Source organism: Coturnix japonica, chromosome 10 (genome assembly GCF_054131305.1).
Source record: "Coturnix japonica strain WE chromosome 10, WE-NBRP24, whole genome shotgun sequence".
NCBI lineage: Eukaryota > Metazoa > Chordata > Aves > Galliformes > Phasianidae > Coturnix > Coturnix japonica.
In genome coordinates this window covers 8,473,527-8,493,671 of record NC_140672.1, presented here as the reverse complement: position 1 = coordinate 8,493,671, position 20,145 = coordinate 8,473,527, and the positions used below count along the sequence as shown (strand labels likewise).

General features: G+C 43.9%; 3 protein-coding genes across 4 annotated transcripts; all 3 read right to left on the bottom strand.

Annotated features, from left to right (window-relative positions):
* Positions 1-121: 121 nt before the first annotated feature.
* LOC146759232 (obscurin-like) lies at positions 122-1,816 on the bottom strand. The gene is made up of 2 exons (XM_085510186.1): positions 1,546-1,816; positions 122-850 (listed from the first exon to the last, which is right to left on the bottom strand). Exons 1-2 carry the CDS (start codon positions 1,661-1,663, stop codon positions 495-497), a joined length of 474 nt encoding a protein of 157 aa, XP_085366312.1. The 5' UTR covers positions 1,664-1,816; the 3' UTR covers positions 122-494.
* A 914-nt stretch (positions 1,817-2,730) lies between these two features.
* On the bottom strand, positions 2,731-6,170 carry LOC146759231 (obscurin-like protein 1). 2 transcript variants are annotated; one of them, XR_014932238.1, is made up of 4 exons: positions 5,846-6,170; positions 5,410-5,522; positions 4,546-4,693; positions 2,731-3,067 (listed from the first exon to the last, which is right to left on the bottom strand). XR_014932238.1 is itself a non-coding variant. In XM_085510187.1 (3 exons), the coding sequence occupies exons 1-3, from the start codon at positions 6,102-6,104 to the stop codon at positions 4,637-4,639; spliced, it is 429 nt and encodes a 142-aa protein (XP_085366313.1). In that variant the 5' UTR covers positions 6,105-6,170; the 3' UTR covers positions 4,454-4,636. The 2 variants fall into 2 exon arrangements, 1 of the variants encoding a protein (XP_085366313.1); XM_085510187.1 differs by lacking the exon at positions 2,731-3,067 and having other exon boundaries at positions 4,454-4,693.
* A 5,427-nt stretch (positions 6,171-11,597) lies between these two features.
* LOC146759230 (obscurin-like protein 1) lies at positions 11,598-16,091 on the bottom strand. The gene is made up of 3 exons (XM_085510323.1): positions 15,887-16,091; positions 12,410-12,685; positions 11,598-11,608 (listed from the first exon to the last, which is right to left on the bottom strand). Exons 1-3 carry the CDS (start codon positions 16,044-16,046, stop codon positions 11,598-11,600), a joined length of 447 nt encoding a protein of 148 aa, XP_085366449.1. The 5' UTR covers positions 16,047-16,091.
* Positions 16,092-20,145: the final 4,054 nt, after the last annotated feature.

Genomic DNA, 20,145 nt, shown 5'->3' with positions numbered 1-20,145 from the left:
TATCTGAGCCCCAGAGAGGTGAGCTTTAGAAGCAGGATTGCTGCACAATAGAATGAACTGGAGCTCCTTAGCATCTCTTACATCCAGGAGGGGTGTGATCAGACCCACCTATCACCTTCAGGTGCGCTTTCTGACACCTTGTCTGACTTCACTGTCACTGTGCCAGCATCCTCAGGCTTAACCTGCTTCATTGTCAGTGTGCAGCAATTGCCAATGTTCTTGATGTCATTGTAATTGTTGGTGTAAAGGAGGTTGCCATTCAGGAACCATTCCACATCCTCGTCATCATGGGACAGCTCGCAGGAGAAGACAGCAGAGCTCTCTTCTTCAATTTCCACATCCTGCAGGTGCTTCGTTACTTCTACATTGCAGGCTGTGGGGAAACAAGGTGAACTGTTACCACTGTTACTATAAAGCATACTGGGATGTGGTAGAATGGTTGGACTAGATGATCTTTGTGTAATCTTCTCAGTGAAGACTATACATTTATAAAGTTAGCAGGAGAGAACGGCAGAAATCAACCTCAAGAAGAGAAATCTGAGGTGAAATAGGACATGGAAGAGGTCACCCTCCCTGCTCATATCTTCAGCTGTCAGCGTGGCCTCAGTCTCTGCAATTCCTGCCTTGCACTTGTACACACCAGCATCATCGGGCTTCGGCTTCAGAATCTTGAGCTCTGCTGAATGCTTATCCCTCTTGATCTTGTACTTCTCAGAGGGTTCGATGGGTGTGTGGCCCTTGAACCATTTCACAACCTTTGGAGAAGGCCTGAAGTCACAGGACAGGATGACAGAATGATGTTCCAAAGCTGTCTTGTCCTCCAACTTCCTGGTGATTTCTATATGGTAATCTGCAAAGCAGGGGTGGAAGAGAAGAAAGGATGAGGACAATTGGAAGAAGAGGAAAGTCTCTTGCGTGTATTCCATTCCAATTAATGTCATGTTCACAATGGTTTTTTGAACCACTCCAAAGATAAAACAAATGATTGTCTATAGGGAATGCCATTGACTACATTTCTATAAAGTAATACTGTATATTATCTACCAAATGCAAGGTCCAGCTCTTGTTCTGTGCTAATTAAATTGCTCCCATTTGTTGAGGCTTTTATTCAAATAAGAGTGAGTTGAAAATATTACAAGTACTTTAGGGTGTGAATGGAGACTCTTACGCTGGGGACAACAGCAGATAAAAAGCCTGGAAGTTTCTTTCAGGTGAAATCAATGACAAACTGCATCAAATTTAGGTGCTACCAAACTTAACCTTGTCTAGTTCAGAAATACAATTAATTTCACCTGATTTGACTTCTTTGGTATAGCCAAGGACAAAACCTCCGCTCTGTAGATCTGAATAGTAAGCATATCACAGCTATTCAAACAGATTTTTTACTGAGATGCAGCTGTCTCATTTAGTGTCCAACAACTTTGAACTGGAGATGGAGCAGACCCTCCAGACACACACAAAATATTTCAAAGACCCCAGTGAAGGAAGACTGTACGTTAATTAATTCTTCATCTTCATGATGTAAACCAAGCCAGGATATGTTACCTCTGACAAGCAGATTGGCTGTGGATTTTGATTTGCCAATTGAGAACTGAATGGTGCTTGTCATATCAGTGGTGGTTTTCGCTATGGCAAGCTGGTGGATGGTGCCTTCTTGCTGCATAATCAAGTTTCTGCCAGCCTGTAAGACTTCCCCACGTAGATACCACTTGGGAGGTTTCACAGAAGGAATGGATATCTCGCATTCAAACTTGGCTTTTTCAGGCTCAGTCACATCCTCATCACACAGCTCCTTTACTAGATTAATGGATTGCTCTTTAAGAAGGATGGAACAAGAGAAAGCAGAGATGTAGAAGGAATGTAAAAAACCCTTACATTATCACCCTACTTACTCACATCAGCATTACTACACATGAACACTACACCTATCAGCTCAAAATGCCTTTAAAACATCATTAAAAAATAATATAAAGAAAGGAATGTTGTTAAGAAGTCACATGAACACTACACCTATCAGCTCAAAATGCCTTAAAACATCATTAAATAATATTATAAAGAAAGGAATGTTGTTAAGAAGTCAGACAATAAGACTGACAACCTGAAGAGAGCCCAGATCTTCTGATTCCCAGTCCAACATCAAAATCAAACCATGACCTTCCCATCCCAATATCAAACTCCTCGCATTACGAAATGGAATAGAGATTCAATGAAACACGGACATTGATAATTACTTTGGTTAAATACAGCAACTTAGCTCTGAACAACAAGTTTTCACCTAGTAAAGGTCTCTGTAGCTCAAATGTATTGACTCTACTTAGGAGAAATTCATTTTCCAGGATGTTCTTGCCCTTATAATGGTAACAGTGGCAAAGCTGGGGACTGAACTCTTGAGTAGTGTGCTAACTCAAATGTCTCCGTTTTCTTTATCACACTTAACATCATATATATACCCTAACATTGTATATATTAAAAAAAAAAAACAAAAACAACCCTGTGCTCTTTTCAAACAGACAGAGAAAATGAAGAAAAAGTCAAGCTATGTTTTTTATCCCTCAACGTTCAAACACAAATCTGAAGTTTAAAAGTAGAAAATCAACCTCGTAAGAAAATAATTTGTTTTACTTAGCAAAAGTAAAACCCAAAAGACAAGCTGGATATTTTGTGGGCAGAAAGGTAGGTAGGTAGGAGTTTTTATTTCTGTGAAAGGTCCTGGTGGCATTCAACTTTTTTGACATTCTTGCAAATGATGTTAGCTGGTCCATGTCACTTGTTCCACCCTAACCTCAGTCCCAAAACAAAAGGGGAACTCCCTTCTGAACCTTCTTCACTTCATTTCAGATGTCCTTTCTGCTTCATCTCCAACCCACCCCCCACTCAGGAGAAAGATCCCCCTCTTACACCCTACCATCTTGCCGCATTCTGATGTTGTCATCAGCCTTCAGCTTGTTGTCATCTTTGTACCACTGGGTCTGAACCTCATCGTGTGAAATCTCACAGACAAAAGATGCACTCCCATATTCATTCACTTCCACATCTTCCAGTGGTTTAACAATCTTGATATCTCCAGCTGTGAAACAGTAGAGATATATTTGTCAGGGTATTTCCAGAACTGAGTGCAGCATCTTTTCCTTACACATATTTGCATAGAAAATAAGTAGGATTATGTTTTATTCTAAACCATCATCCATTCCTGAGTCATTTCTCTCTTCAACACAGTCAATGCATTATTGCCCGTGAACTTAAAGATAGACTTACTAGCTACAATGGAGCTCCCTGCAAACAGTTTTCATGGAAACCAGAATCTCATTTATTCTAAAACCTTTCAAGCAAAATTAAGGGTAGAAAAACAATAGAACTGAATGAATCTTTAAGGTCATTTAGTTCCAGTCCCCCTGCTATAGGCAGGGACACCTCCCTCCACACCAACTCTTCTCCTCAGGGTCAAGGCTTCTCTCAAATCATTCTCCTCTAAGCCTGTGCCTGTGCTTGGGATTGCCCTGACCCAGGTGCAGGGCCTTGTACTTGGCCACACTCAAGTTCATGAGGCTGCCAAGGGCCCACCTCTCCAGCCTGTCCAGGTCCCTCTGGGTAGCATCCCTTCCCTCTAGCACATCAACAGCACCGCTCAGCTTGGTGTCATCTGCAAACTTGCTGAGGCTGCATTTGATTCCACTGTCCATGTTGCCTACAAAAATGTTAAATAACACTGGTCCCAACACCACCCTCCACCTGGACACTGAGCTATTGACTGCAGCTCTCTGAGTGTGACCATCCAGACAGTTCCCTATCCTGCAACTGGTCCATCCATCAAAACCATTTTTCTCCAGTTTGGTGACCAGGATGTCATGCAGGACGGGATCAAATGCTCTGCACAAGTCCAAGTAGATGATGTCAGTTGCTCTCCCATTATCCACTGATGCTGTTACTCCATCATGAAAGGCCACCAAGTTTGTCAGACATGGCTTGAATTTGAGGAAGCCATATTGGTTACCACCAATCTCCTCATCTTCATTTTCCAAACTATGCCAAGGAGAACTAGACAGAACTCTACAATGTCGTGTCACTACAAACCTGTCTGAATCATTGGCTTCTCTGCATGCTCATCACTAGTCTCTCCTTAGCTTGTGTGCCCACAATGTATGGGGAATGTCAGCCACAAATCTTACCTAGGGGACATCTTTGCTTCAAAGTCCCTTGAACATCACACAATCCCTTTTAACTCTCTAGGTCTGCACTTATTTATGTCAGAATCAGACCATATTTCTGTGCTGCTATTTCCCTTTCCTTCTGAAGGGCCTGGATACAACTTAGATTAACCTCAGGAGCAGAGTTCCTGCATAAAACAGCCAGTACTGAAATAGCAACCCAACCTGGTTGCAGACTGAGAGAGAAAATGAGAGTTCACCAAAGTCATAGGACAGGACAGATGTTCATGTTCATGCTAACACTGAACCCAAGTGGCCACATGAGGACAGCATCTAGTAGGAAATCAGAAAAAAAGCATCCTTTCAGACGTCCCTTAGGAAAGTGGAATCTACCATGAACCTTTAGGGTAGCTGATGTCTTGTCTTCAGCTGCTTGGCATGTGCATGTTCCCTGATTTTCATATTCACACTAGTGAATAATAAGACTTCTCTTATTTCCCTGGGAAGTAATGCCCACTTCTTTTACTTTGACGGAGCTCCTTCCAATCCTAGAAGGAAAAATATCAAGTCAGATCTCCATGAGTCCTTCCATCTCTGCACTGAGCAAAGGGAGCCTTCAGATCTATGCTTAATTCACCCACTCCCCTAGAATTAATGGAACTGTGCTTACTGGAACATATGCTGAAGCTTAAGCACAGTGCAGTGTTTTCAACATGTAGGAATGGCTATAGAACTTGCATAAATTCTGGCTGACCTATGACAGCTTAAAGCACTGAGGAGGACTGTTAACAAACTCGTTTGGACATCACCTTGAATAAATGACGTTATCCTCAAGTAAGGGAAGGAACAGCTGAGCACCGGGGAGGTACACAAAATGCCAGAGCAAATTCTCACACTGTCAGGTGCAAAGAAAACTGAGATTTCACCCTAAAACCCAGTTCACAACAAGGCTACAAAATCCCAGCTGAGAATTTCTGTGTTAGAGTTGAAGCTCAAGACTGTGCTCCAACCAACAATATTTTGTGCAGCAAGACCTCAGGAATTCACAATAAACCCAAAACAAACTTCCATTTCAACTTGATAAATGAACTCAGGACATAATAACAAAGAGTGCTGATCTGGGCAAGTAAAAGAGCACAAAGAAAAGAGAGCAATGCAAAAGCTATCAAGCATAAGCTCAGACTCGCATCCCTTGGAAGTGAAATTAAAGGCTCTCATTCATTTCCAGAGAAGTCAGAAAGGAAAATACCATTACATGCCATACCTTGAACCACTTGACGTCCACCTTGGGCCTGGACAGCTCACACTCAAATGTGACCTTGTCCTTCTGAGTGACGCTGATGTCTGCCAATGGCTTGCTGATTTTCACAGGCAATTCTGAGAAGGAGAAAGAAGGATATGGATTTAGTTGGGAATGAGGTCTCTAGGAGCATCTGGCATAAGGAATAATGAAAGGCAGTGCCTACTCTCCATGCTCACTAGAACTTGTAATTAACAACAAAAAAACCTATTGTTTTGAGCACATTATCATTACTTGTGCTAGGGACAATAACGTTCCAACAATCCTCTTGATATCTGAGGGATACTCTGGTGGCAATGGCCCAGTGCATTACATTCTTTGCAGCTGGAAGGAAAGCTGGTTCTGCTGTTAAAGTAATCTGGGACAGGAGCAGATAATGACACCTTGCACCAACCAATACCTGTCACAGTGAGCCTCCCCGATGAATTCATGCCTTCTGCTTTAAAGGAAATGAGTCCTGCATCTTCAAGAGTCACAGAAGAAAGTGTCAAGGAATGTTTCTTCCCCTGGACACCCATCGTGATATTTGGTGCAGGCTTCAGCCGCACGCCGTCCTTCTGCCAAGTCCCTTCCACATCCTCATGGGACACCTCCACCGAAAAGGTGACAGTTCCCTTCTCAGGGAATTCCAGGGGCTGCAGACCTTTCACCAGCTTCATCTGCCGCACTGAAAGACAACGGGGACAGGTTGGAGATCTCACACCAGCAGCTGAGAAATAGAATCATCAAAGGAATCAGAGAAAGGTTTAGGTTGGAAGGGACCTTTGAGATCATCCAGATCCAACCCCCCTCTGCTGTAGGCAGGGATGCTTCCCTCTACACCAGATTGCACAAAGCCCCATCCAGCCTGGCCTTGAATGCTTGAATAGCATCAGGACTTCCAAAACAAGTTACTTCCCTCTTCCTCTCCCAGGTACAGTATCTGCTAATTAAGCAACAGCCTTTGCAAAGAAGAAAACTTGTTCATAACCAGGTCCATGGGTGCTCTTAAATGGATCTTTCCAGATGGAAAAAACATTTCAGGTGGCCTCCTAGAATTTACCTCTTTTTGTGTTGCACACAAGACTGAAAAAAGAATTAGTTTTGCAAAGTTCTTCTTGTCATAAGGAAACAAACATCTGGGGAATGGCAGAACCAGGTAAAGTTTACCATCACATCAAGAAATTTGAAATTTCACTCTCATGTTCTTGGTGTGGTTTCTGCAATAATTATTTGGATTAATTAAGCTTTTCCTTGATGAAACCCTAGAAGTATATCACAAGAAGGACCAACTTACCCATGACCTTTTATTTGTCTTACTCAAGCATCTCCTCCTGACCAAAACTGACAATAAAATATTCAGCCAGACTACAGGTTTGAACAGCTGAGTTGTTTCTAGGATCTCCTGTAAACTTAAGCATGGAACACACACTTGTCTTTTGACTAAATGTCTTTTATAGTGCAGTAAACAACAGGTTTTCACATGGCTATTCCTCATTTACCTTGCTCTGAACTCATTCTCAAACCATGCGAGATCGATCCAGGGAGAAGGGGAGGAGAGGGGAAGGGAAAGGGGAAGTCAGGTCCTCTAAAATCAGGCTTCTTAGCCTAAAGCTCAACAGCAAATAGCAGTCCACTTCCCCACATTGCTAGACTCCGAGCATTTAAAGAACATCAGCTGACCTCATTATGAGATCTAACATAGCCAAAGGAATTAATATACTCAAATATTCTCTTGAGTGATGAGAAATATGGAGCATAACTTCAGACTTCTGCTGTTAAACTCTCACTTCTATCATAAACCAGGGTAAGAGTTCAATGCTGTTTTAGATGGAGGACTCATATTTTAAATAATTTATCTCATTAAGGCTTGGATTCCCTACTACAATTAGCTAAATTCCAGTTTGGATCATGCTTCACCTTGGATCACTTAGGGCTTCAGCCACTTAATGGAACTAACTCAATTTGTCTACAGAGAAGCTGTTTTCTATAGCAACAATAAGCTGTGTAAGTACAGTGAGGGTGGGCAGGGGTTGGACTCAGCTATCTCAGTGGTCTTTTCCAGCCTTCGGTGCTACTTGTAAGAGGGAATGAAGCAGCAAACTGCACAGCACTGAGCTGCATTCTTCCGACACGTGCTATCAATGAACTGCTGTATTTCCCTATCTTCTCTGGTGCTATTCATCTAACCTAACTGAAACAGTAAGCCTGAACCTAGATATAAATCAGGATCATAGTCACCCGTGGTTGCTTATGTATTCAGAAAGACACTCTAGAGGGCAATTCAGTGCATCTAGAAATTCAAGTAGAAGTACCTTAGTCAAAAATATTCCACATCCAGGTTTTCACCTCGCTACCACTACATTAAAAATGAGAATCCAATTTGTGGTGTGGGTCATTGATGTGTTTCCAGGGGGAATTGTGGCTGTTCCGTGCCCACAGGGTAGAAGACAGCCAGTCTTCCTCTAAGCCACATAAACAGCTGCTTAGTGCTCCCGAAGTGAATGCTCACCAGTTGTTTCCAACTTGAAGGTCATCTTCTGGCCAGCAGCCTCGCAGATGTATTCTCCAGCACCTTTCTTCTCCAGCTGCTCCACAACCAGACGCCGTGTTTTGCCCACAGATTCCATTCTGAACTTTCTGGAGGAGGCAAGCAGTCTTCCATCCTTGTACCATTTTACTTCAGTTGTATCCTGTGCTACTTCACAGCTGAGGGAGGCACTTGCTGCCAGGTCAGCACTCACCTCTTTCTGCACCTGCTCCTGGTTTATAAACACAGGTTTTGGCTCTGAGGGAAGAAAAGAAAAAGTATTGACTGAGGGACTGAAATGAGACCATCTTGCAGGTCTGTATGTACAGCTTGGAACAGGTTTAGGTTACCACTTGTGCCCAAACTAATAGCCTTCATAGAGAATATCAGCTCTTCTGTTGAAACAAAGTGTCAAATCTAGGCAAGAAAGAACCTAGGAAATGAAGGAACCAAGAGGGTCCTTGAACACCAGTCCCATGGTTGCAAGTCACTATGCAAACATATTGAACCCAAAAGAACATCTGTCCTGCAGGCAACCAAAACCTGAGTTCCTTTTACTTAAGACCCACTGTGAAACATCAAAACACATAAACATGTGATAGTCAAACCACTGGCTGCCTTTTCATGACCCAGAACAGTACTCCTGGCTTCCTGAACAGACTCCTCATGGCCTCTACCATTGCCACAACTGTGACTGTCAAAGGCACAAAGGAAATATGCTCACCAACGCAGTCCTTTATTCTTTGTGTGTGATTTGCAGATATCTATCTTACTTTGAGCTCTGGGAATAGTCAGCTCTACCAGGTCTCTTACTGTGAGTAGCAGACTCACCTATCCAGATGCAGCCTCCAACATAAAGGCATAGTAAAAAGGCAGTGTACTACTAGGAGAAGTTCCTGCTTCTCCTGCCATGAAAGGCTGCACATAGAACATGCACTCCAGCCTCACTGCACATACTTATCTTAGTCAAATGTTTCGGTGAACAAGAATTACAGTTTGGGATCTCAGGCACAGGAGAGATTTGAATAATATCTTGAATATTGCTTCCACTGTACATATATTACTAATTATTGTTCTACAGACAGACTGAAGCAGGTCTTTGTGCCATACTGAAACCAAATACTTGCTACAAACCCAGGCAATCAAGTATAGGGGAAAAACCTCAGCACAGACTACTGCACCTGGATCACTGTATAATAGAAACTAGATTTTACTTTACTGTTCTCTGCTGTATTTCATACAACACCTGTCTTACCTGTGACATGAATCTTGAAGGTGAGTTTCTGGCCAGCAGCCTCGCAGCTGTACTCCCCTGCATCTTTCTTCTCCACCTGGCTCACCACCAGCCGACGCTGTTTGCCCTCTGACTCAGCCTTGAACTTCTTGCTCGAGGTGATCAGTTTCCCCTCCTTTTATCACTTGACCTCCATCTTCTCCTGGGCCACCTCGCAGCTCAGCGTGGCATTTTCTGTTGTTGCAGCCTTCACCACCTTCTGTACCTTCTCCTTGTTTGTAAATACAAATTCTGGCTCTGAAAAGAGAGAGATACATTAGTTTGGCCTCTTGAAAGAAGAGCAGGTTTTGGGGAAGGAGTCAGAAAAATGAATCAGTTCTCCCAGTCTGATGCCCCAAGAGAATGATGTGGAGAGAAGTTGTGCAATTTATGGATGTCCCATCCCTGAAAATGTTCAAGTCTAGGCTGGATGGGTGTTAGAGCAACCTAGTCTCAAGGAATGTGTTCCTCTCCAGGACAGAGATTGGAACTGGATGATCCTCAAGGTCCCTTCCAACAAAAGGCATTCTGTGATGCTCCTTGTATGACTCTCATGACTCTTTCGTCCCCTAGCTGCCATTTACTTATGTCTTCAAAACATCAACTTACACAGAACATTCCTGTAGTATTCTCTCCCATGCTAAATGAGCCCTTCCAAGACAAAAACATGTTACATAGAGCACACCCCCTAGTGCTTGACACAAAGCCCCTGTTCTGAAACTTCGTGAGACACAGCTTCATTGCAGAGTTGTTCTAGTGGTACAGGCACGTGGGAATGGAGAAGTGCAATCAGAACTTTCTTGTCTATGGCCTCATTCCCACAGCAAAAGGAAATTCCTGAAGATTTTAAAGGATGGAGCTGCCTCACAACTGTATTTAGAATAATTTGTTCAATTTCCTCATCAGAAATTAACCACCCCAAAGTTCAGCTCCAAAAATTTTAAGCATAGCAGGGAAAACTTACAAACTAATGACCGTTTTCTAAAACATTCTAGAATGAAAGGCCGAAATGTGTTCTCTCTCACCTGTGACATGAATCTTGAAGGTGAGTTTCTGGCCAGCAGCCTCGCAGCTGTACTCCCCTGCATCTTTCTTCTCCACCTGGCTCACCACCAGCCGATGCTGTTTGCTGCAGTAATAAAATGGTTTCCCCTATGGAATCATAGAACCATTTGGGTATAGAAGGAAGCTTTAAAGATCATCCAGTCCAACCTCTTGCCGTGGTCAGGGACATCATTCACTAAATGAGGCTGGCCAGGGTCCCCATCCAGCCTGGCCTTGGACACTCCCAATGATGAGTCACCCACAACCTTCACTGGACAATCTGTTCCAGTGTATCACCACCCTCATCATAAAGAACTTTTCTCATGTCCAAACTGAGTCTACCCTCTTCACTTTTGAAACCATTGCCCCTTCTTATGTTGCTATAGACCCTGGTAAAAAGCCTTTTTCCACTTTCTTATCAGACTCTCCTAATAAATAGAACGGCTGTCTTCCTCCATTTTGGAAAGAAAAGCACCAGCTTGAAGGCTTTCTATTTTTAAGCATTTCTTTTGCACCTGCTATAGAGAAGAAAACAAAAGAAAATACGGGAAAACCTTTTTAGTTGCAGGTTTCTTTAATTTAATAGAAACCACCAATGCCACCTTCTAGCATTGTGACCAAATGCTGTCTCTGAGACTATTTAGGAAGAAGCATTTGCAGGGGTGTGCTTGTGCCCTGAAGATATCTTTAATAACCTTTAATTTCCCCTGTAATTATTGACTTCTCATTTTGCTATCATTGCATCTACTTGAGATCCCCAGGGAAATTCCCAAAGTATTTCCAGCCTGTCTTAAGCTGAGGCTACCCAAGTCCTAAGTGTTCATAGCTTCAGAAGGCAAACAGAAAAGCACACAAATTAAACAGAATTTAAGCACCGTCTACATCACTGAATGCTGGGGTTGAATGTATCAAACCACTTAAATTTCCCCTCCTTCTTTGTTGGGGGGTTCAATACAGTCAAAACAATTTCTCTCACCTGTGACATGAATCTTGAAGGTGAGTTTCTGGCCAGCAGCCTCGCAGCTGTACTCCCCTGCATCTTTCTTCTCCACCTGGCTCACCACCAGCCGACACTGTTTGGCCTCTGACTCCACCCTGAACTTCTTGCTCGAGGTGATCAGTTTCCCCTCCTTGTACCACTTCACCTCCGTCTTCTCCTGGGCCACCTCGCAGCTCAGCGTGGCATTTTGAGTCAGTACAGCCTTCACCTCCTTTTGTACCTTGTCCTTGTTTGTAAACACGTCTTCTTTCTCTGCAGGGACATCACAACAGTCAAACCGTTTTGCTGTAGTCTGCTGCAGAGATTACTCCAGTTCACCATTTTCACTATACTTGCCCTTCACAGGGAGCATCGTGATGCCTCATTAAGACAGGAAAATACTTTCCCCTCTATTTTGCCTTGGGAAATGATAGGCATATCATTTCATTTCATTAATTTTCATATCATATCATATCATATCATATCACAAAGCTAAACATTTCGCAGTCTGATAGCAGATTTGGACATGAGATTTAGAACACCTGCATGTACTGCTGAACCTCCTCCCTTCTCTTTTTTTCTTCTCATGTCTCTCTACATTTCCAGTAAATCAGAAGGGAACGGCCCTCTAGAACAGGCTGCCCAAGGAGACTGTGGATGCTCCATCCCTGCAGGCATTCAAGGCCAGGCTGGATGTGGTTCTGGGCAGCCTGGGCTGCTGTTTGGCAACCCTGCACATAGGAAGAAGGGGGTTGGAACTGGATGAGCACTGTGGGCCTTTGCAACCCAGGCCATTTATGAGTCTGATTAATGGCATTTTCCACCTAATTGTGTCATTCAAATTTTGTAACCAGATCTCTTCAAACACCTCCCCTTTTCTCACTCCTTGCATGCCTGGTATGCTCTTGCACTGTAACCCTGCAGACACCAGCTGACTACAAGAGCTGCACAAGTTACCCTCCTTGACTATGGTTTGTTGCAGTAATTCATTCCTGGATGGAAAAGCACATGTAGAAAAGTGTAGCTATGACACTAGATGACAAAGAAAGTCCTATAGCCAAAATGTTTTGCACCAGAGAGGCTGTAAGTTGATCCTCCAAATGCAAGACACACAAAATGAAGCATTCCTTTATCTCCAGGATTCCAAGCATTTTCTCACCTCTGACTTTCACCTGGAATGTTGCTTTGTCATCTTTTGTTTCACAGCTGTAGCTCCCTTGGTCTTTCAGGGTCACATTTTTGACCATGAGCTTGTGGTGCATCCCCCGGGAGATGATGGTTGTCCTCTGGTCCTGCTTCACCTCTGTTTGATCTTTCTTCCATACGACAGCTCCGCTTGCAGCTGACACCTCACACACCAGCTCCAGGTCTTCAGAAGAACTGACTGATATTTCTGGAGTCATTTTGGGCTTGTTGACAGAATTAATGGCTTCATCTGAAGAAAAAAAGAGAAAGTGGTTTACATCCTGACTCAGGCTTATTCAGCACAGCATGAAGATACAGTTAGAACTGATTGTAATGTCTCTGCTCATTACATTTGGGTGATTGAGTTTCACCTCTGGAGGTACTCACATACAAACGTGTGCTTGATTCTCCTGTGTAAGGAAAGAGTAAGTTCTATGCAGACAGTTCTTATTTCTTTTAATCATTTCTGTATTCTGCACATGTTCTTCTGAAGCTAAAATGAAGGCAGCTAAGTAACATGTTTGCAATACATGAACAAACCTATTTAACACCTTGTCTCTAAGCTAACAAGCAGCGTTTGATGAGCACATCAGTATTTCATGCCCTTCATTCCATCCAGACAGAACCTGCCTGAGGAGCAAGCTGATGGCTGCCAGCTACAGGCAGACCTAGCTTAGTATTGCATTTCTTAGAGCAACAACTGTTGCTTTCAGTCACTGAATGTACCAAGGCCAATTGCTATGCCAGGAACATTTATGGCATCAGTGAACAAATAATTCGTTAAAAATTGTAATAGACAGGAGACATCTATTCTTTGAAAACTAGGTGACAAAAGAACAGTCCCTCTAGAGTCAAGCTGTTAAGAACTAATAGCACCAACCAATATCACATACATAGATTACTTCCCTGCCCTAAGACCATCTTGCGACCATTTGGTGCTCCTAATTAAGCCCTCTTGATGGCTTTTTTGTCTGAACCATGTGACATTTTGTGATAGGAGTTATTGCTACTGTTCCCTTAACCTTACACCAAAGTAGGAGGTATCCATTCTCAGGGAATCATGCAGGCTTCCTCTGTATTTGATGCTCAGAGACAGCCCCAGAACTTTTTAAATCTTAGCTTAGCTCTCATCCAATAATGTTCATCAAACAGTGTAACTTGTCCTTTGGGGATGCCTTTGTTCTGCATCAACCAGTTCCAACGGAGTCTTCTTGGCTTGTTTTAGATCAGTTTTTCAACAGATAAAGCCAGGGTCTTTGAATTACAAAGTGAAATTGCAGAATGCATGATTCTCAACCAAACAGAACAGGAGGTGGGATGCAGGGTGAATACCTGAGCCAACACCACCTGCAAGCAATCCTTCAATATCTTAGGAATCTCTAGCCATCCCAAATCCAGTGTTGTGCTTGATCTATCATCTCTGCTGAGTTTTTAGCTAAGCTGATGGTGAGCATCATGGTGGTGATGGGTGAGCAGTCGGACTAGAGGGTCTTAATCAACCTTAAGGATCCTGTGATCAGAGGAACGTGAATGTGCTGTTAAAGGTCACAAGAGCTGCACTGCAGCATGAGCATACACAGCGAAAGGCTTTCAGTAGAGCTTCAGTTCATAAATGAGGACTGGGTTATGGAAAAGAGGCTGGGTTATCACAAGATAGAAACCAGAAAACAGATCTTAATGCCAGGTTCTGTGAATGCAGCCAGCTGAATTTCACAGATATTGAATATCAATGACAATTTCTTGTGTTATTTTACCCTCCAGCTCCACCCTGAACAGGAACATGTCAGTGACAAGCATTACTCCTCCAGGCTTGACCTGACAGTGCATTACTTGTACTATGAGCTAATGCCAGGAAGAGCAGGAAAAGAGTTTCATCCACGTGCCTTCTCCTTCCTTAGTAAAACCAGTGTGAAACTGCAGCCACGTCAGGCTGAAGGAGACGTCTCAGATGTCCTGCCTGGATGCAGGAGGTCACGTGTCAGAGGATGTCTGGCACGTCAAGTCTCATGGCAGTGCAGTGCATGACAAACTGCAACAACACTTTCCTGTGGGCTCCTTTGGGCACGAGGCCCAGCGGGTGACACACCTCTGGCTGCAGCTCTTCAGAGCCTCCCAGCAGCCACGTGATGCCCATGGGAGAGACACAGCTGACCCACACAGCAGACGATTTACCAGCTAGCTCTGGTTTACAGCAAGAGAAGATACAAGTGGCGATGCTGAATGGTGAAATACTGCGAGTGTGTGGCATGGGTATAAGATTGGTGAGCCTGAGGATGTTCAAAGTCAGGCTGGACAGGGCTCAGAGCACCTGATGGAGCTGCGGTGCCCCTGTTCATTGCGGGGGGAGTCCAACTAGCTGACCCTTAAGGGTCTCTTCCCTATCTATGAGATACACGAAAGCTGATTCTGCAGTAACCAAGCTACCAACAGCAGTTGTTTGTCTTACAGCTTGCCAACACAGGTTTTAAAATAACAGCATTGATTACTCATTTGATAGTCACATTACAGTGCAAAGCACATGGAAAAGTCCATCAGCTAATTCAATTAATTCTGGGGGCAGACCTGCCAGTACAAAATATTATGCTAACATGACAAAGAGAGAGAAGAAAAGCAAAATTAAGACTAGCTGACAAGCCTTGGCAGGAAGTTCTTTTCTCCATAAATTTAGTCCCATTATTCAATTCTGTTTGGAGCTGTCTCCATGCCTCTCTGCAGTTCGTTCTTTGAGAAGAAGCAATTAAGTAAGCTCTCCAATGCCAAAGTGCATACACTGCTCTAGGGCTTTGTTGTTTCTCCATGGACCAACAAGGGTTACAAGCCAGCAGAAGATGATGAAGAGCCTCATGCATACTCAGTGTGAAAAAAAAAAAGGCAATTGTTGCTGGGAAGAAGGTGCATTTGCATTTGTGTCATCTGCAGAGGGTACTGCAGAAATGGAAAGTCTTCCACTGGAGCAAACAAAGGGCTCTCATTTATTGCAATCAAGGCCCAGCGTGTGGATCTCAGAGATCAGACCTACACCCTGCAGCAAAACAGAGACCTGCGTGGGAAAGTTCAGTTTCTCTCTACATCTGTGCAAGAAAAAGCCCACCATGGAATGACAGCTAAGTAAACATCCCTGTGATTCTTCACAGGTCTCTTCTACATTTGGGATCACTGCTACAAAAAGAGCATTTTACATCATCTCTCGTGGCCACCCTGAGAGAAGAGCAGGAAGGCTGGGATGCTCTTTTTCCTCTCTTTCCCTTGACTTCCTCTATATCTTAGGGACGAATCACAGGACAGAACACAGAAATCAAATGGCTCTACAAAGCAGATTGGCCAGTTCAAGTCAAAACAGCCACTGAAAACACCCCAGATGCTGTCTTACAACAGCTGGACTGTCGGGGAGTCAGGTGAATGCAGTCTGCTGGCCCTGGGCAGGAAGAGGACAGCCCAGACTGTCACATACCTTTCACTGAAAGCTGATAGAGCATTTTATCCCCCTCACAGATGCACTGACAACTTCCAGCATCATCCATAGAGACGCTGTGAATTTTCAGGGTGTGTTTCTTCCCCTCAATGTGCAGTTCATAATTTTCACTGGCCTTGAGCTCCTTCCCATCCTTCATCCACTCCACAGTAGCACCTGTGTCTGAAAGCTCAGCCTGCAGTTTGGCTTCCTCACGCAGCCGAGCGGAGATCTTTTCTACATCTTTGCTCTTATTGGTAAATCTCACTGCAGCACCTGTCAGGAGCAAAGGCCTCGTTATTTCAATTGATATCAGGCTAACGTGGTCAATGTTTGCTGCAACATCTCTGAAAAAGTATCACCTTTTGTTCCTGCACTCATCATTGTGTCAGTGCTGAGCAATTCAAGATATTTCATTTGGTCTTCTTACAGGATTTACTAAGTAAAAATCAACCAAACATCTCCTTCTACTGATTAAGAATGCTCTAAACATGCTTCTGCAGAGGTTTCCACCCAATGACAAACAGCTCCTCCCATAATGAATCTTTATTTGTTCTACTTTGTCATGCTAAGCTGATTGATAGAGATATTATTGGAATGATTGCTCCCCTACTTCTAAACTATTCCAGCGCAATCAGAAAGGCTGTCTGAACCTGGAGCTGAAAGTACTGCTCTATGGTGATGCAGTGGTAAACATGGTGACTGAATGCACTGGCCAGTAGCTGTGAACTGCAGACATTCATCAGCTGGCATGAAGCAATCTGGTTCAGATACCAAGCAGCTGGGTAGATTGGCTTACCCTACAGTCAGTGCTATCATGTTTAGGTCATTACCAGGACTCACATGTGATGCAATTTCAGGTATTTGGTACAGTCAGTGAATGCCTGCAGCCCCAGTTCTAATCATCAGATCACAGCAACTATGCCTTGACTGTAAGAGGAAAGGAGAAGGATCAAAGCAAATACCTCTCACTCTCATCTTGGTGCTGACATCAACATTTTTGGCAACAAATTTCACTTCTGCTCCATCATCGTTCTTGGGGACGTTCTCCATGATTAGGCTGGGAGTAGTTTGGGTTCTCTTGATGATGCAGGTCTCGCTTTCCTGTAAGACTTTACCATTGAGGCATCAAGTGCCGCAACACGTTGTTGTAAGGTCAATAGTAAACATGGCATCCCCTCCAGGTACAGCTTCACCAGTTGTTAGGGGGGATTTCACAGCCAGGACTGGGTCTGAGGAAGAACAACATTTGTCTTAATGCTCTTTAGATGCAAGTCTGGTATCTCATTTAGAGATGGAAGATTAAATCATAGGTACATTTCTACTTCTCCCTTTGCATGAGTGCTTGAAGAAGCACTTCTATGCTTAAGATCTGCTACAGAAAGTTCTGCCTCTTGCACATGTGACATATCAAAAGATAAGGATATTCATGTCTCTGTCACAGAAACATAACTCGTATCACTTTAGTGGTATCTGGAGGTTGATAGGAGATAGGAGAACTGGGAATAAAGGAAATCCTTTGGTGTGTTAATGCACTACTGTCCTTAAAGTCAAAGGAAGCATCTTTAGGGAACCAACACAGCTGCTCAGCACACACTGACCCATTTCCATTGGGGTTTTTGTGCTTACCAAGGTGCACGCTCCCTGGGAATTCCAGAGACGGGCTCTGTCCATGCGCATTGACTGCAGACACTCGGAACTGATCGTCAGCCTCTTCAGACAGATTGCTCACCGTGAACTCTGGGACGGGGACATGAGACTTGTGGCACTCACCCACGTGAAGCCAGTTAGTTTATTGGGTTCCACAATGTAGCCATGGATTGGAATGGGGAGGTGCATCTTCGGAGGGGACCATGCCAGCGTCACTGACGTTTCTGTTTTATTTTTCACCACGGGGTCAGTTGGGGGCTGGGTGGGAGGTTTTCTGGGAGCTGAACAGAAATAAATACAGAAATATTAGCATAAGGTCATTTAGGCTGGAAAAGACCTTCAAGATCAGCAGACTCAACTTTCAGCATGACCTACTGAGTCCCACCATTAACTACTGTGGTACCTGAGGACATACATGACAAGCTTATTCCTGCAGGTATTTGCATAGTGAATATATTGACCCTCTGGTTGCTTTGGAACATTTTAGAGGTTAAAATCCCATCAGACTTTTTCACTGTGTGCAGCCACTGATACAGGCAGGAGGCTGGGAATTACCTGATGGGCTCTAGTTTCAGACTACTGACACAGTCAAGGATTGATTTCATTTCATTTTGGCCATCAGAAAGTTTGGTGTCTGGTTTCAGTCAGCCATCTAGACTCCAATTATAATCATATGGAGAACAGCGCATTTAGGAGAACTCATCTCAATAAACCTGAATGAAATCACAGAATCATAGGATCACAGGAGGGCTTGGGTTGGAAGAAAACATCAAGATCATTCAGTTCTAAACACCCTGCCATGGGCTGGCTGCCCACTAACCAGCTCAGGCTGCCCATCACCCATCCAACCTCGCCTTCAACACCAAGGACAGGCATCCACAGCTTCTCTGGGCAGCCTGAAATGGAAGCAATGAGCCACATGTTGAAGATACTCAAATATTCATGACTGTAGAGAGAGCCAAATACTCCATACATATTGCCTGCCTGGTAAATGGCATTAAAATGCCAACAACAGACTCATCCAGCTCATTGAAAATGGTGTGAACATGGCGTACAGGATTCTTCCAGCAGCTAGTTAGATCTGCAAAGTGTAAAAACATGAAATCTCAATGCGATACCATTTTCCCTCATAACATAAACAGACACATAACTGCTTTGGGGTGCACTGTTACCAGCCTGTCAGTTGCTGTTGGTCAGTGCTAGATGCCAAAGGTCCCACTAACACAGCATGAAGCCGAAAGCTAGACGCTGGAATCAGATCTCCTGACCTTACCATCAGAAACTGAGATGTCATATTTTGCTCAGAGGTGCCTGCTTGTAGGAGGGACAGCTTCCAAGCTTTTTCTGCTCCAGGAACCAGCTCCAGCTTCAGAATTTAAACAGCAGTCAGAAATTAAACTGAGCTTTGTCACCTCCATCAAATAGAAGGAGTGGTTGGGTGGTACAGCTTTCCAAATCACTTAGAAACTGTCACAACAATCAGATGCCTACCTTTTCTTTTTGAACTTGTTAATACATAGAGCTTAATAGCATCAGAATGCCCCAAGCACTTCAGATAACACGACAGCTGTAAACCCTTCTTTAAGGATTCCTTTGTTTAACCACTGAGTAACTGTAATTCAGTGGTGCTGGTGGGAGAAGGGAAGTCCTAATCTTCCCAGATGGTGAATAGAGTTGATGTTCACATGCAGACTGGTGCTGCAGCACAGCCAGAAACCACTCATCTGGGAAACACAGCACCAAGAAAACAATGGGAATAGCTTCATAAAATCAGGCAGCTTCACCCAAATTTCATGTCAGGTCCATTATTCTTCCTATTTTCAGGAAGAAATGTTTTCCCTTATTCTTGTAGTTTTATTTTCTTTTCCTTTCCAGCAAGCAGCTTTGTAGCTTACAAATTGTTTTCTAATCACCTCCTGGTGTGGACAAATCACACAGGTCTGACTCCATGTTTTACATAGTTAGCATTTTATATTTGTTCCACTATGGAACTGTACAGTCATAGAATGGCCTGGGTTGAAAAGGATCCCAAAGATCATCCAGTTCCAACCCCCTGCTATGTGCAGGGATGCCAACCACCAGACCAGGCTGCCCAGAGCCACATCCAGCCTGGCCTTGAATGCCTGCAGGGATGGGGCATCCACAGCCTCCTTGGGCAACCTGTTCCAGTGCGTCACCACCCTCTGAGCGAAAAACATCTTCCTAAGATCCAACCTAAACCTCCCCTGTCTCAGTTTAAAACCATTCCCCCTTGTTCTATCACTGTCCACCCTCATAAACAGCCATTCCCCCTCCTGTTTATACGCTCCAATCAAGTACTCAAAGGCCACAATGAGGTCTCCCCACAGCCTTCCATTCTCCAGGCTAAACAAGCCCAGATCCCTCCACCTTTCCTCATAGGAGAGCTGCTCCAGCCCTCTGATCATCACAGTGGCCCTCCTCTGGACCCCCCCCAACAGCTCCACATCCTTCCCAGGCCTGGACACAGTGCTGCAAATATGGCCTCACAAGAGCTGAGCAGGAGGGGACAATCACCTCCCTCTCCTGCTGGCCACCCCTTTTTCAGTGCAGCCCAGAACACACATGGATCTATCTTTTCCATACGGATA